This window comes from Benincasa hispida, chromosome 12 (assembly GCF_027475165.1).
Source record: "Benincasa hispida cultivar pf3 chromosome 12, pf3_genome.v1.1, whole genome shotgun sequence".
Lineage (NCBI taxonomy): Eukaryota > Viridiplantae > Streptophyta > Magnoliopsida > Cucurbitales > Cucurbitaceae > Benincasa > Benincasa hispida.
In genome coordinates, this window is record NC_143489.1 from 33666406 (window position 1) to 33681323 (window position 14918).

The window sequence follows — 14918 nt, forward strand, 5'->3', positions numbered from 1 at the left end:
AAATTTAAATACAACCCAAAATTTAGAGAAATAAATTGATAATGAATCAAAAACTTAATTAATTTCAAAGCATAACTAACTCGCATACAATATTAATGACCAAGAAATTTGTGTTCGAGTCTTTAAACTTTGAAAAAAAAAATCTTCACTAGATGTAACATTTCATGAATTTTTTAGCTGAGTAAATATAGCCAAAAACTAAAAATCAAATAATGAGATTTGATCCTTGTGTTCCTAAAAAAAATAATGCTTTCTTTTCACACAAATGAAAATGGACGTTTTGAGGGGTCATAGCGTCATTCTCATAGAAAGCAAGAAATTAGGGTTTCATCTTATTAGGATTAGATGAATCAACAATACAAAAAGAAGAATTTCCGGAGAAGGAATTGTTATGATTCAGAAGATGGAGGAGACGGGGAAAGCTCCGTTACCACCAAATCGGAGGAGGAGGAAGAAGAGCACAGGATGGCATTGGAGGAGGTAAAATTTCTGCAGAAACAGAGGGAGAGGAGGGCCGGAATTCCTGCAGTTCCTCCAGTATCGTCGCAGACCACCACCACCGGTGCTGGCGGCGCTAGCAGCGGCGGCGGTCTTGTTAGGAAATCCACTGACGCCAGCAGTAAAATTGGTGGCGGCGGGGGCAATAAGAATGAAAACGCGGGAGGCGAAGGCGACAAGGATGATTTGGTCCTTCAGGATACCTTCGCTCAGGAAACTGCCGTCATGGTTGAAGATCCCAATATGTATTATTCCTCTTAATTATGTTATTTCTTAGCAAACATTCCTATTTGATTAATTTGATTCTAGTATATGTTATTAATTGGAGTTCTGATGTGTTCTAATAACAGGTTGAAGTATATCGAACAAGAACTTGCAAAGAAAAGGGGAAGGACTGTGGAGACTGAAGCCGCTGAGAATGATTTGAAACAGGCAGAAGATGAACTATACAAAATCCCAGAGCATCTTAAAGTGAGTGAGTAGCCAATCTAGTGTTCTTATCTCTTCTCTCGCAGTTCGTCTACTCGTTCCTATTTGGCTGAGTGCTGCATTAGATTTTTGTTAGAATAACCGAAATTAATATTAGAATTCATCCGGTTTTGTGTATTCTGGACTTGTTTACGCTAATCATTTTTGGATTGTTGTCAGGTGAAAAGACGAAATTCTAATGAAAGCTCCACTCAGTGGACTACAGGGATTGCAGAGGTTCAGCTTCCAATCGAGTATGCCCTTTCCCCCTCCTTTGTCAAAGAGTTTGAGATCTAAATCCCATTTGGTAACCGTTTTGTTTTTTAAAATTAATTCTATTTTCTCTATTTTTTACAATGGGTTGCATCTTTCTCAAATACAAATTTCAAAAATAAAAACAAGTTCTTAAAAACTATTTTTTATGGTTTTCAAAACTTGGCTTAATTTTTAAAAATGTGAGTAAAAAGTGGATAACAAAGCAAGAAACATCAATGTTTGTAGGCTTAATTTTCAAAAACTAAAAACCAAAAGATTATAAAAGATGACTTTAAATGTTCACTTGTGTGTACTTTGTGTGAATTGTGAACAATGGGGAGCAATGGAAGCATACTGCACAAGTTACTATTTTGTACAGTAACACAAAAATTAAGCATTACTTGGAGCTTTGATTTCTTGATTTTTAACTTTGTCTTCTGGTTTTATCTGGGGGTAATAAATAATTTGAAGTGCCGTATGATATAAGCATTTGTCATAATGGTGTCGGACGTGGATATTTTCCACTGACATTTATGATGTGTGTTCAACTATGCATTGCTCTATTTGTGACAGATACAAGTTGAAGAACATTGAGGAAACCGAGGCCGCTAAAAAGCTTTTGCAAGAAAAGAGATTTGTGGGTCGGTCGAAATCAGAGTTTAGCATCCCCTCAAGTTATAGTGCTGATTATTTTCACCGTGGCAGGGATTATGCTGAAAAACTTAGAAGAGGTATCTCATGTCTTCATATTATTTTACCCTTTGGGATGATATTGTTCTGTTATTTACTCTGGATGTGAGTTAATTGAAGTTTTGGTAATTAGCTATCCAAGATGCTAGTTTCTTACAAATTTTCTGCATCCCAAATATTCATTCTGGTGGTACTCTTGTGAGGTTAGAAAACGCGTGCCTATGATCTAAATTTTACGTGCAAGTAGGTGGATTCTTAGATCATAAACTAAGATATGGAGAAAGTGAGGAAAATATACTTCTATGATTAAGTAGATGTTATACTGTTTCTGACAAGAAATTAAAAAAAAATGTGCAGAACATCCTGAGCTATACAAGGATAGAAGTTTGCAAGATGATGGTTCTGGCTCCAAACCAACTGATACTGGTGGCTCAGAGGCTGCAGGGCAAAGGCAGGCTGCCACAGATGAGTTCATGTTAGAACGCTTCCGGAAACGGGAACGCCATCGTGTTATGCGGAGATAACACACTTCTCAAACTGCTGTTTCTGGAAGTAACCTACTTGATAAATTAACCATCAAGGATAACGATTTTGGTCCTACAAATATCCTTTCACATCATGATGGTGATCTCAGGACCTCAGGTTATAGAGGAAATGAAATTCATTCTTAGTTCATAGTTGTAAAGTCGGCTGACTGAGTTATGATTCAAAGTGACTTTTGGATACACTGATATTGACAATGTGATTTGCCTATGTTTGGCCTATCTAATTGTGTTTTTGTTTAGCCTGTGTGATTGCTATTACCTTTTAGTTTTTTTTTTTTTTTTTTTTTTTTTAAATCCCAGCTTTCATGTATTCCTGCAGAGCTACTGTATGGTAACATTTAGATTGAGAACATGAACAATATTGATGATGTAGGAAAAATGGAAAATTCTAAACTAATATGCATATGCATATTGACAATATGTGGGAGAATCAAAATGAATCTTGAGGTTCATAGTTCATATTTTATGGTTATATGTTATTAGATGATGTCTTAGCTAATTAGTTCCAGTTTATTACCTTACTATGTACTGTTGTCTTTTGTTAATTTTGTGATGCTACGAACTATAAGATAATAAACGATGGTAAATTGGGTACATTACTTGAGGTTTATTGTGAATTTTTTTTCTTGTTTCTTTTGAAGACTTCTGTCAACTTGTTGTATTGATTGCAATTAGAACTCTAGGATTTATTTAGCCATCTATGGCTATTCGCTACTTTAATGTGGAAGTGTTGAGTGTCAAGCATACAAATCCATCGACCTAGCTAAGGGAGCATTTTATATCAAGGAAAAATACTTTTTAAATTTCCAGTGCATTTGATTTTTGAATTTAAGTTTACAAAGTTATTGAAATAGTTTTTTTTTAATTTTTAAATAATTATATGATATTTAAAATTATAAACCAATAATTCAATTGTTGATATGAGTTTAGCAGTAACATTTGATCCAATGGTTCAATTGCATTTTAAAAAAATCACACAGCCACAAAACTAAAGACTGGTCTCAGACTCCCAACATCTATTTTATCAAACAAGGAAGTAGATAAAGTCGAATCTAAACTTCCCATGAACTAGTAAAAGAATTTAAATGAAAGGAATCTAGTGGGGTTTCCTCGACTAAAAGTCTAAAACATAAATCTTCAGTTATCAATGCAGCAAAAAGCCCCCAAACTGCTAAATCAGTTCTTGATCATCGATTTCATGGACCAGATTCTAAGGTAATGATTAAGTGTAGTTTATCTCCATGCAATCCTCATTTATTATATAATAAAAAAATAACGATTCACTTGTTGGCTAAAGAGATCATGTTCGCTATTGGTGTTGGTGAAAGAGAGGAACAAAGAGTAGTCCTACATACAATAAAACAAGATAGCAAAGCGAATGTTGTGAAAGAGAGGGAAAATGTCATAAAGGGGACCGAATTAGGGGTTACTCCAAAATTTCTCCCACTTTTCCCAATTCGAAAGCCTCATCCTAAAAGATGTGAGAAGAGTTTTAGAAGATAGATTTTGGATTTCTTTAATCTTGAGATTTCTAACTTGGAGATATGAAGCGTTGCAACAATAATGTAATATATGTAAACAAGATCAATCATCCACTAGTTGTGGATTACATCAATATAAACAAAGCTTTGTGGATATGAAACATATTACCACTTACCTAATATTAAAAGACATTTCATTTCTTAAAAAATGATCTTTAGTAAGAAGTTTGTTAGGTTACCCCATAACAAGAAAGCTTCAAGAACACAAGAAATACACCACCACTAAAAAATAGAATGATATTGCAATATCAGTGAAGAAATTACAATATCAATCTTTCCAAGAGGCTATCTCTCTCCCTAAATTCACATTATAGAAATTCCAACCAAAATGATCCCTTTGCTCCTAATCCACTCCCTCTACTTAGAACTAAAAGTCTACCAAACTTCCTAGCTAGTTACTAATATGCCAATACTAATAACTATACTAATAATATAATCCTAATATTTCGCTGACTAGGGGTCTTACAAAGTTGTACCACAAGTTCATAATTTTTTATAATGTGGAAAAGAGGAAGTTACTTGAAATGACATACTCCCATGGTCAAAATTAAGAACTGGTTCCTCCTTCCATAGCAATCTGGGATTTTAGAAAGAGATTTGACGACGTTTCCCAAAGCTCCTCGGCAAGTTTTGTGTTGTACGACCGAGCAGAGGATTTGACCATTCTACCCTTTCCACCGAAAAAGTATACCCCAGATGTTTCCTGACAAAAGAAAGTTCAGTCTATTCAGTTGAAGATCTTAATAGAACTATGAAACACATTCTCACAAAGCACAAAAGATCCACTCACAGGTGATGCAAGGGCTGCATCCAAAATGGAGTCGACACCATCTTTAGGTAGTTGTAGAAGTCTCAAAAGCCTCAATATTGTAAGTGCTACTTTAGATAGATATGTAGGAACTTCTCTCATGATGTTCGTTTTGACTACTCCAGGATCCGCTACACTTCAGAAAATCAAGAATTCACATTTAATAAACAAACAAACAAATATAAACAAAAAATCAGCAGAACCGTATCAGTAGCCTTTAAGGCTAGTTACTATGGAACAAGGATAATAAAAGGCAACAAAGACAAATGATTCCTTACATGACAGTTAATTTATGAGATCCATTCTCTAAGGAAAGTTTTCGGTGAAGCTCATAGGAGAACAACAGTAAGCATACTGTAACAGGAAATGGATTTGCTTGTCAGAGACAACAAAGTATCATAAATTGCTTCTCAAAACATTAACTGCTCACATTTAGAATACTCATAGATACTAGAACATGGATATTGATCCAATCCACTGAAGCACTTCCCACATACAGTATACTCGTCAACCTGAACATCAAAAACTGTAGAACAAAATGAAGCCATTATTATTATTATTATTATTATTATTATTATTATTGCTTTCATAAGACACATCTGGAAAAAAGTGAAAAAATGTACATATCCTTGCAACTGAGGTTGATTATATCACAACGGAAAAATTCTCAGTGCGTTGATGGAAGACCTATTATTCATGAACAAATCAAGCACTGAAGTGAAGAGATCCTAAGCACTGACACATAAGTTATAAGATATCCAGTCTACAAAAGATGTTGAAATTCATGTCTACATAGTTTCTCCACTAGCATTTTATTGCCAAAAAAACACGGTAAATAAACTAAGCGTGTGGAGCTTTCATTCTAATACAGAAAATTCTTACCACATCTATGCGTAAAGGATGAGACGTTCACAATCCTAGATGGAAAAGGGCTGTTCTTCAGGAGTGGCAATAACATTTGAGTCAAAAAGAACGGACCGACATAATTTGTAGCCATCATCCTAAGAATATTCAGTTATAAAGGTAAGACTAAATGAAAATATCTTGAAGAAAAATAAGATGTAAAACGACATAGAATAATAAATCAGAAAATCACAGGGACAAAATAAAATAAAAAACTTAAGAGAAAAGTACCCAATTTAAGAAGCAATGGTACAATTTAGAATAATGGAAAAGCTGGACAAAACGGATGACAGTAATAGTTCACTATCTCCTAGTGCACAAGAGTCCATAGAGGCACGTGAGAGTATTAAGTTTCAGCCAGCAGTTTTCCCATTAACTATATTTAAACCAATCCAAAGTATAAGATGATCCATCACACCCGACATTTGTTGTATTAAAAAATAAAAACTATATAAAACCTACCTGAGATCTAGTTAGTTTTAAGCAATGTTTATATTTAAGTTCAAGGTAAGTACTGTTTCAATCACTGCAATATTACAAGACTAACACACTTGAAAAAAGACAGGGAATAGGGATGTAACTGGTCGTAGCCTTCCGATGTAAATCTAGATGACGTTGCCAATATCCCAGCATTATTAATCAAAAGTTGCACTGAAGGATGCATTTTAGAGTCTTGCAGCCAAAGCTGAAGGGAATTCTTGAAATTCAAGATTGACTGAATGGATAAAAGATCGACTTGAAAAGCTTTAAGAAGGGCTTTTTCATTCTGTCTTTTTATCTCTGACATTGTCTGCAATAATGTAAGCACTAAGCAGTCATGAAAATGAGGGAAAACACATGAAATGAGATGGGGATAAAAAAACCAAATAAAAAACAGCTCATTAGGCAAACCTTCAATAACAAATGCCTTGACCGTCCAGCTGCAAGTAGAAGATAAAATTTAAAAACACAAGCATCAGTTCTTAATTCTGTAAATTTGTAGAGAGATTTGATTGGCTTGCATAAAGTTTAATGTAAAGGAAATGACATGAAGAAGGGTTTAGTTAAGATATTTCTCCATCATTAGAGTAAGGACTTCAAAATCAAATACAAAGTCTCGTTATTGGTAAATACCTTAAAAAAAGTCATGCATAGATAAATGAAAACATTACAGGCACTCAAGTTTTTTTCTATAAGCTAGGTTGCATATCCTTTCCAACTGCAACTGGGAGTCATTTTTAATCCCCTTGGATTGGTTGGGATATCTCATCTTCTTATGGGAGCTTAGCCATTCAAGCACAAACACTCATGATACGGTACAAAAATGACTCCCTTGGTGTGTATTTCTCCACATGGTGTTCCCTTGCAAGAAAGATTCAGAATCACAATGTCACATATTCCTCAATTGTACCTGTGTGGGAATTTTCTGGAATTTCATTATCTTCAATCAAAATGTGGCTCTACCCATGGGTGTCAGAAATTTCCTAAAAACAACTATGGTGGGTCACCCTTTCCAGAGGAGGCATAAGAAAATGGATTCTTCGGCTCCAAATTGTAAGAACTTTCTTATGGTTTCCTAAATTAAACAGGAATAATAGTGCATTCAATAACAAAGTGAAGCCCTTCAAATGTTTCATAGAATCCAATTCCCTTTTGATTCTTTCTTAGTGTAAAAATGTTTCTCCTTTCAACAATTACAGCATTATATCTCTTATATCCCAATGGAAGGAAAAGCTTTCTGTAATTCAAGCCTTGAGGCTTAACTATCCTTCGCCTTTGGTAATATCATATCATCCAATGTTGACTCTTTAATTTAAAACAAAAATGAATTGCTAAAGTAGAATGTTGGGTTGCGGACTCAAAGATTGGCCCTATTGCATCTCAAGTGGACTTAGAAACTAGCTTAACATTTCTCCTACAGTAATGAGATTGGCTTCCAAGAATACCATTAATTATTTACATTACCTTGTCAGCTTATGTATGGGTTGTGGGGGCTATCACTGTTATAAGAAATATTTGGGATTACTTGTCATGTCATCAGCCTGAAACAGTTTCCCCACCCCATAGATTTGATATTCAAAGGATATCATAAATACATGATGACCTGCAGAGATCTCGCAAACAATTTGAGAGAGGGAGAGAGAGGTCTCCATGTGAGATGAATTTGGTAGTTACAAAATTTCTAGAGTCGAACACCCAAGTCGAAGAAATTAATCCCCATTGGAAAAAAATAATAAATGTTCACTTCCTCATCCTTGAAGATTCTCCCATCTCTTCCATCCCAAATTTCTCTGAAGGAGCCCAGGGTGCATTTACCCATAAAAATTTGGAAACGTTCTTGACTGTCAGTATCTACTAATGGCAAGTTGAAGACAAACATTCTAAAATTAAAAAGTCCATCAACATGTCTCAGACAGACTAAAGGAGTGAGATTCGACAGTGAAAAACAGTATAACCAAAGATAATTCAACTCTTCAGTGGAAGGGCAAGCTAAGAACTGAACTTTGTTCAGGCCCTTTTTCCTGGACCTGTAGAGAGTTGGCCCCACAAATGTTCTAGATTCACCCAATAGCTTTAAATTTCATAAAAGAATCTCTTGTCCAACCCACAAAAGGAAGATTCAGGGCAGTAATAGTTTGAAGGTAAATAATGAGAACTGGGAGTATTATAAACCACACAATGTTGTGGAAATGAAGACAGGGCCCAATAATATTTGCAACGAGTGTTAAATGACTACTGTTAGATTTTAATGGTATATCAAAACCAAGATTGCAATAGAAGTTGAGAAAATGAATGAAATGGAACGGGGAACCAACCAAGAACTACATAGAAACCACGTTTAGAAAGAGCAAGAGCAGCAGCTGCACCCAATCCAGAAGTAGCCTACAACTTAGAAAACAAAGATGCTAAATGAAATAAAAGTAAGCGTGCAGAGAGAGAAAGAGAGATTCAAATTGAATTTCAATCAAGCATAAAGGTCACAGGCAACTTTACACCGGTGATAATGCAAAGGGGCATGACAGCTTCTGAGGAGCGAGGAGAATCCCTTTCATGGGAGTAGTATGTTTCAGATCTGTGGTTAATAGAGAAAGAGAGAAATCTTTGAGAGAGTAGCAGCAAGTAAGAATAGAGGATAGAGAGATTCCACAGCACAGCCATCCTCCAAAACTCAGTTGACATTAAAAACTGCCAAGCCTTTTTCAACTCTGTTTTCATTGAACCCATCCTCCGAAATCCTAGGTATGAGTCATCAGACATGGATAAAGTTAAAAACTGGAAATGCAATTATCCACGATAATATACAATTTTGCTCATCTTAGAATGCATGAAGACGACTTAGCAATAGGGCAGGGCAAAGGAAAACTAATAGAACCCAAATATATTGAATGACAAAAGATAATTAAACTACAAGATAAATCAAGCCTTTAATTGGACCCTCCCTCTCTTGAGAATTCTCTCAAGCCCTAAATCATTCACGAAAATAATGTTGCTTATCTTCCTCGTTTCCCCATACCTCTATTTATAACCACATTTCATAACAAATTCCCTATTTAATTACTGATATACCCCCTAACTAATAGCATTCCCATCACAACATTATAATTTGAATATGTAAACACCATAAACATAAGTATCTTCTGTAGACACTGTATTTGAACACACTATTCGAAGATTTATTGAGCTTAAACAAATAAAAGTATAAAGGGCAAAAAAAAAAAAAAAAAGAAAAATAACTGCCCATTTAAAAACCAGGCTAAGCAGTAAGCAATACGTTAACCTAATCTTCAGCTACAAGTTCAACTTCTTCAAGATGAACCTGAAGCATAAGAGGGGCAAGAGAGACTGAGTGAATGAATTTGAATCAAAACTCATATAATAGGGAATACACCCAAACACAAGAGAATCCATAATCTAAAGACTAAAGAGTCTTCAGCTTCTAAGCTATAGACATTGACGCTCTAGCCATATCAAACTATGAATCTCCCATAAAGAATCCCCCAGACATATCAACAAAAACATAATATAAAAATGAATACAAAAATACGTTTTGGAATTAAAAGACAATATGAATCGCCCAACTGCTATTAACCTCACTATAAGACAGAGCTCCCTCAGAATAGCCACTGCTTTTCAATAAGTTAGAGAGAGCCAATGTCGAGATATGTGCATCATATGGATAGAGCAAGTATTCTGGCCAATCCCTTTGCCAACCCACATTTCAGATAGCATGTACCACTTTTCTCATTTTCTTTAATCATTTAAAATCAATTAAATATTTGATTTTACTTTCGATTTTAACATCCAAAACGATTTTAGTTTTTATTTTCAAATATAACAAATGTAAACCACATGGGTCCGCCTAATAGTCAAAAAAAAGGTCCTAGACTTGAGGAACTGGTTCAATCCATGATCGTCATCTATTTAGAATTTAATAGTGTACGAGTTCTTTTTACATCCCCTTGTTATAGGATGAGACTGGTTCTCACGTTAGATTAGTCGAAGTTCGTGTAAGCAGACATGAATCACTCATGAATATTAAAAAAATGACAAACTGATTTTTACTTTTACAAAATTACTCCCAAATATGCCAATAATCAGTTCAAAGTTCCACTCAATCCCACTTTGAATTAATAAAGTTGAAGCTTGAAATCAATAACCTTATGGAAGTCAGATTTTAAATCAGCCTGTCGTGAATAAACTTAAATGAAGTATATAATGAAGAAATTCAAATACCTTAAGATTGATGGGTCTGGACTTCAAAAACGCGACCCCTTTCGAATCAACCGCTCGTAGCTTGTTTTCGTTTTCACTTTCCAAATAAATAGAATAACGAGAAGACGGATAGAATTGGCTGCAAATAGAAGGGATAACAAAGAGAGCGATGGAGGAAAAGGGTGGTGTAATTGGGTTATTGTAAAAGGTGGCCCAAAATAGGTTTACATACTTCATAGTTGCTAACACACCTATGTACACCTTCAAGTTTCAAACCCTTAGGATTTGTTTGAATTAAGATTTTATGATGTCACGAAATAAAAGATACTTAGGAATAGAATGTCTCAAAATGTATGTCTTGAAATGAAAGATGATACTATGTATGGGAATAGGAATAGAATGTCTGGAACATGTTATCCGTTTTATGCAATTATAAAATATAAAATTAATAAATAATTAATTTCGTTTGTTAATTTATTTTTATTAAAGTTATTGAATCAATTTAAGCGATTAAAATTTAACTAAATTTACCCATTCACCCTCTAGTTTAATATATTTATCATCAATTAAATTTTTTATATTGAACACGTTTATATTATCATTTTTTAAAAAAAAAAAAAAAAAAAAAGATAATTACTATGATACATTGTGTAAAAAATAGAAAGGAAGACTTGAAAAAAGCTCTTCTTTATCTCTCTTCATTATCTTTATCCCCTTTTATTATATATATATATATAAATAGACATATATAATTATATTGATATAGATATATTGATGGATATCTATCTATAAAATCGATAAAAACTTTTTTTATTAGCAATTCAACTCCATTTAGATAAATGAGATAAAGTAAGGGCTCAAATCGCTCATAACTACAGCTAGGTCAAATTCCTGTTTTACCCTTATAGTTAATCTAACTTCTTAAGTATCATTGATTCCTCTAGTGAACAAATAGTTTATACTCAAACAATAAACTGACACCTCTCGAGCCAGTGAGAAGTTAAGGTCTCGTTGTTCAAGAGCCAAAATCAACTATTAAGGGAACAGTTTATCTACTTCCTCTAAGGTCAGGAATGAGTGAATTCCATCTTTTGTAGTTGTGTTTCCAGCTCCCTACTCGGACAAATCTCCAAAATGGTATGTTTGTTAAGTCGACTAACATAACCACTCTCACCCATATAGATCAAAGGATTGCCCTCATAAACAGGTGTTCACAACTCACTCAAGATTAAGGTCAAGTCACCTATGGTCATCCTAGTGAAATATAAGTCTTTTCTAGTAACGATGTTATATAGAGAGACTATTTATTTTGTGGTCTGGTCTTATATAAACTCTTTGTATAGAATATCCTCGCTCACATGTCTCCACGTAATGATCATAATCATATTATTTGTAGTATTTTGCAACAATTGTAATAACTACAAAGCGGGTTGTATTCATAATGTCACTAGGATAAGGTACCTAGGCTTATCCATCTACTACAGACCATTTAAGTTATTACTTAAACATGATCCACTTATATGTCAACTACGTATGTTTTAAGTTTCATAAAGTAACCTTGGATCTTAGTTATTGATACCTCTTATTTTATATAATTTGTTTTTACAAACTACAAGATATATGAGATTTAGGACACCAAATCCACCAGCCTTCCACTTATCCTAAAGAGAGTGGGATGTACAGTATCAAATACAATACAATAACCTAGGGCATACAATATACCCAGCAACATCTCCCACTTGCCCTAGATTATATGACTCATATCTTTTAGACTCGACTCTCTAGGTGACCCTAAAAAACTTTAGTCATGAGAGCCTTTGTAAATGAATCAGCAACATTGTGCTCCGAGGCGATATGTGTAACAATCACATCTCCTCGTTGCACAATCTCCCTAATGAGATGATACTTGCGCTCAATATGTTTTCCTCGTTTGTATTTCGAGGCTCCTTAGATTTTTCCACTGCACATCACTATTATCACAATAAAGGGTGATGGGTAGAGTAATGTTTGGAACCACTTCCAAATTCGTCAAAAATTTTCTAAGCCAGACAGCTCCTTTAGTAACTTCACAAGCAGCTACATATTCTGCCTCCATAGTGGAATCCGTAGTATATCCTTGCTTAATGCTACACATACTATAGCCCATCCATTCAAAGTGAACACTGATCCTGATGTGGATTTCCTAGAATACTTATCAGTTTGAAAATTAAGGTCAGTATATCTTGTAAGGATCAAATCCTTAGCTCCATACAAAAGCATATAATCTCTCATTTTCCATAGATACTTGAGGATTGTTTTGACTGCTATCCAGTGATCTAATCTTGCATTGGATTGATATCTACTGACAATCCCTACTGCATAGCAAATATCAGGTTTGATACATAACATTGCATACATAAGGCTACCACAACTGATTCAAAGGGAACTCATCTCATTTCCTCAACCTCTTGAGGAGTCTTAGGACATTGTTCCTTAGATAAGATAATTCCATGCCTGAAAGGTAATAAACCTTTCTTGGAATTGTGCATCGAATATCTGACAAGCATCTTGTCAATATACAATACTTGAGATAAGACTAGTGTTTTGTTCTTATAATCTCTGATGATTCGGATCCCTAGTGAAGGAACTCTTATAAAAGAGTACCTCTGAACGGAAGCAAGATCGTTTCAAACTCATTATGACAGAATTATCACATTCAAAATCAAACATACAAGTTATGCATTAACAATAAATTACAGCATGCTTTGAACTTTAAACAACAAAGAGAACAAGATACATACCAGTTGAAGAACTCTTCTTCACAGAAAACTTGCTCTCATCCAGAAAGTCAATCTCGCTCTCGCTGATATCGTCAAGGAAATCGTCCACCAAATCGCTGTCATCTACCCACGAACAGATTCCTCACGAACAAGGTAGCAGGGAAGACACCACCACTCGGAACCCTCGGTATTCTCGAAGTGAGAATCCAGGAGGTGTGGACTTTGTTGGATTTGGTAGAGGGAAGGAGGAAGGAACGATCGTTTACCACGACCAAGCAAGTGGGAGATCTCGGGAGTCTATCGTATAGACAGATGCTTGATTGTTTGGGTAGAGGTACACGATCGTGTAGTAAAAGGGGCTAGATCGTTTAGTAAAACGCTCGGGCGCGCGATCACGTAGAAAACACTAGACGATCATTTAGTAAATTCTATGCGATCGTTTAGGAAACCTGCGCGTGTACATGATCTTTTAGAAACTTTGAGCTATCGTGTATGCTCTCAATTTGCTAGGCGATAGGCAATATACACAAACGGTAAGCAAATGTCTAATCTTTTGCAAAATGAAAACCATTTTCATTTTATCCTTCAGTTACGAAAATTAAATGCAACCTCCCATTAACTCATTCGGTTACGGAGAAAAGGTTAGGCAACAATTATTCCATAATCGTTTAAATTAAATATATATATATATATATATATATAATCTTATTATATTTATAACTTATGGTTTAATATCACATCATATGCAACATATGAATCATAGTCCTTTTCTCCTCCACTAGATATAAATCATATTTATATCATTTTTCTTCAATTAATATATCTCATACATCATGTCAACTATATCATATATAATTGATCAGTTCAATCATATCATATACAATCGAACTCCCTCTTGTCAATTTGAACACTTCAAACTGACCCAAAAACTGATTCTCAACTTGAATCCATTGAGATACCAATGGAACCTTATAGACCTATGGCTCGAAGCTCCAATAATACGTGAATAGCTGACTAAAGTCTTTAGCCACGAGATCCACCATCCGTTAACTGTCAGGCATTCCATTAAAGACCAACAGTTACACTATTCTCACCATAGATATATTTCTGTGTCCATCTGATATAACCAATCAACAGTAGATAACCCTTCACAGATGCTCGTAAGTACAGTTGGGCCAATTTACCGTTTTGCCCCTATAGTTACATCTAACTTCTTAAGTACCACTGTTCCCTCTAATGAACAATACAACATAGTTCTACTATGTGTGGACACCTCTCGGGCCATGAGAAGGTGTATGGCGTCACATCGTTCAAGCCCTGGAATCAACCCTAAGGGAGCAATCTATCTACTTACCCCTACTTCGTGGTCCAGTCTTATACAAACTCCTTTGTATAGGATGCCCCCGCTCGCATGTCTCCACATGAATGATCAGGATCAGACCATCTGTAGCAAGTCACAACACTTGTAACTATTCTACAAAGCGAGCTGCATCTGTAGCATTACCAAGATAAGGTTTCTCTCCTATATCCATATACTACAGACCATTTTGGTTATCACTTAAGACATGATCCACTTGTATGTCACCACATACATGCTTAAGCTACAACGACAACCAGGGATCTTAGTTTTTGGTTTGTGGTAAAGCAATTAAAACATCCAATGCTCTATAGACAAAAGTGAAGAAAAATATCATATATTATTACATTACAAGTGTTTATTCAAAACTATGTTTACAAACTATAGGACCTAACGAGAGTT

At 34.9% G+C, this 14918-nt stretch overlaps 2 protein-coding genes across 4 annotated transcripts; one reads left to right on the plus strand and one right to left on the minus strand.

The window, feature by feature from the left end:
* The first annotated feature begins 124 nt into the window (after positions 1-124).
* LOC120070115 (integrator complex subunit-like protein) lies at positions 125-2695 on the plus strand. The gene is made up of 5 exons (XM_039021970.2): positions 125-743; positions 849-969; positions 1147-1220; positions 1795-1952; positions 2269-2695. Exons 1-5 carry the CDS (start codon positions 346-348, stop codon positions 2433-2435), a joined length of 918 nt encoding a protein of 305 aa, XP_038877898.1. The 5' UTR covers positions 125-345; the 3' UTR covers positions 2436-2695.
* A 1414-nt stretch (positions 2696-4109) lies between these two features.
* On the minus strand, positions 4110-9931 carry LOC120070116 (uncharacterized). 3 transcript variants are annotated; one of them, XM_039021972.2, is made up of 10 exons: positions 9778-9931; positions 8682-8923; positions 8504-8570; positions 6600-6628; positions 6290-6498; positions 5688-5806; positions 5236-5331; positions 5084-5159; positions 4788-4941; positions 4110-4700 (listed from the first exon to the last, which is right to left on the minus strand). In XM_039021972.2, exons 2-10 carry the CDS (start codon positions 8910-8912, stop codon positions 4545-4547), a joined length of 1137 nt encoding a protein of 378 aa, XP_038877900.1. In that variant the 5' UTR covers positions 8913-8923; positions 9778-9931; the 3' UTR covers positions 4110-4544. The 3 variants fall into 3 exon arrangements, with proteins under 3 accessions (XP_038877900.1, XP_090164161.1, XP_038877899.1); XM_090308035.1 differs by having other exon boundaries at positions 9733-9780; XM_039021971.2 differs by lacking the exon at positions 9778-9931 and having other exon boundaries at positions 8682-9418.
* Positions 9932-14918: the final 4987 nt, after the last annotated feature.

What these genes read in the sequence shown, in the direction of transcription:
- LOC120070115 (XM_039021970.2), top strand. Translation starts at nt 346, where the DNA reads ATGAATCAACAATACAAAAAGAAGAATTTCCGGAGAAGGAATTGTTAT. An exon ending in AAATCCCAGAGCATCTTAAA is followed by an intron (nt 970 to 1,146) that starts GTGAGTGAGTAG and finishes GATTGTTGTCAG; the next exon opens with GTGAAAAGACGAAATTCTAA. An exon ending in GAGGTTCAGCTTCCAATCGA is followed by an intron (nt 1,221 to 1,794) that starts GTATGCCCTTTC and finishes TATTTGTGACAG; the next exon opens with ATACAAGTTGAAGAACATTG.
- LOC120070116 (XM_039021971.2), bottom strand. Translation starts at nt 8,945, where the DNA reads ATGTCTGATGACTCATACCTAGGATTTCGGAGGATGGGTTCAATGAAA. An exon ending in CCCTTTGCATTATCACCGGT is followed by an intron (nt 8,571 to 8,681) that starts GTAAAGTTGCCT and finishes TCTAAGTTGTAG; the next exon opens with GCTACTTCTGGATTGGGTGC. An exon ending in ATCCTTTACGCATAGATGTG is followed by an intron (nt 5,332 to 5,687) that starts GTAAGAATTTTC and finishes TTTGTTCTACAG; the next exon opens with TTTTTGATGTTCAGGTTGAC.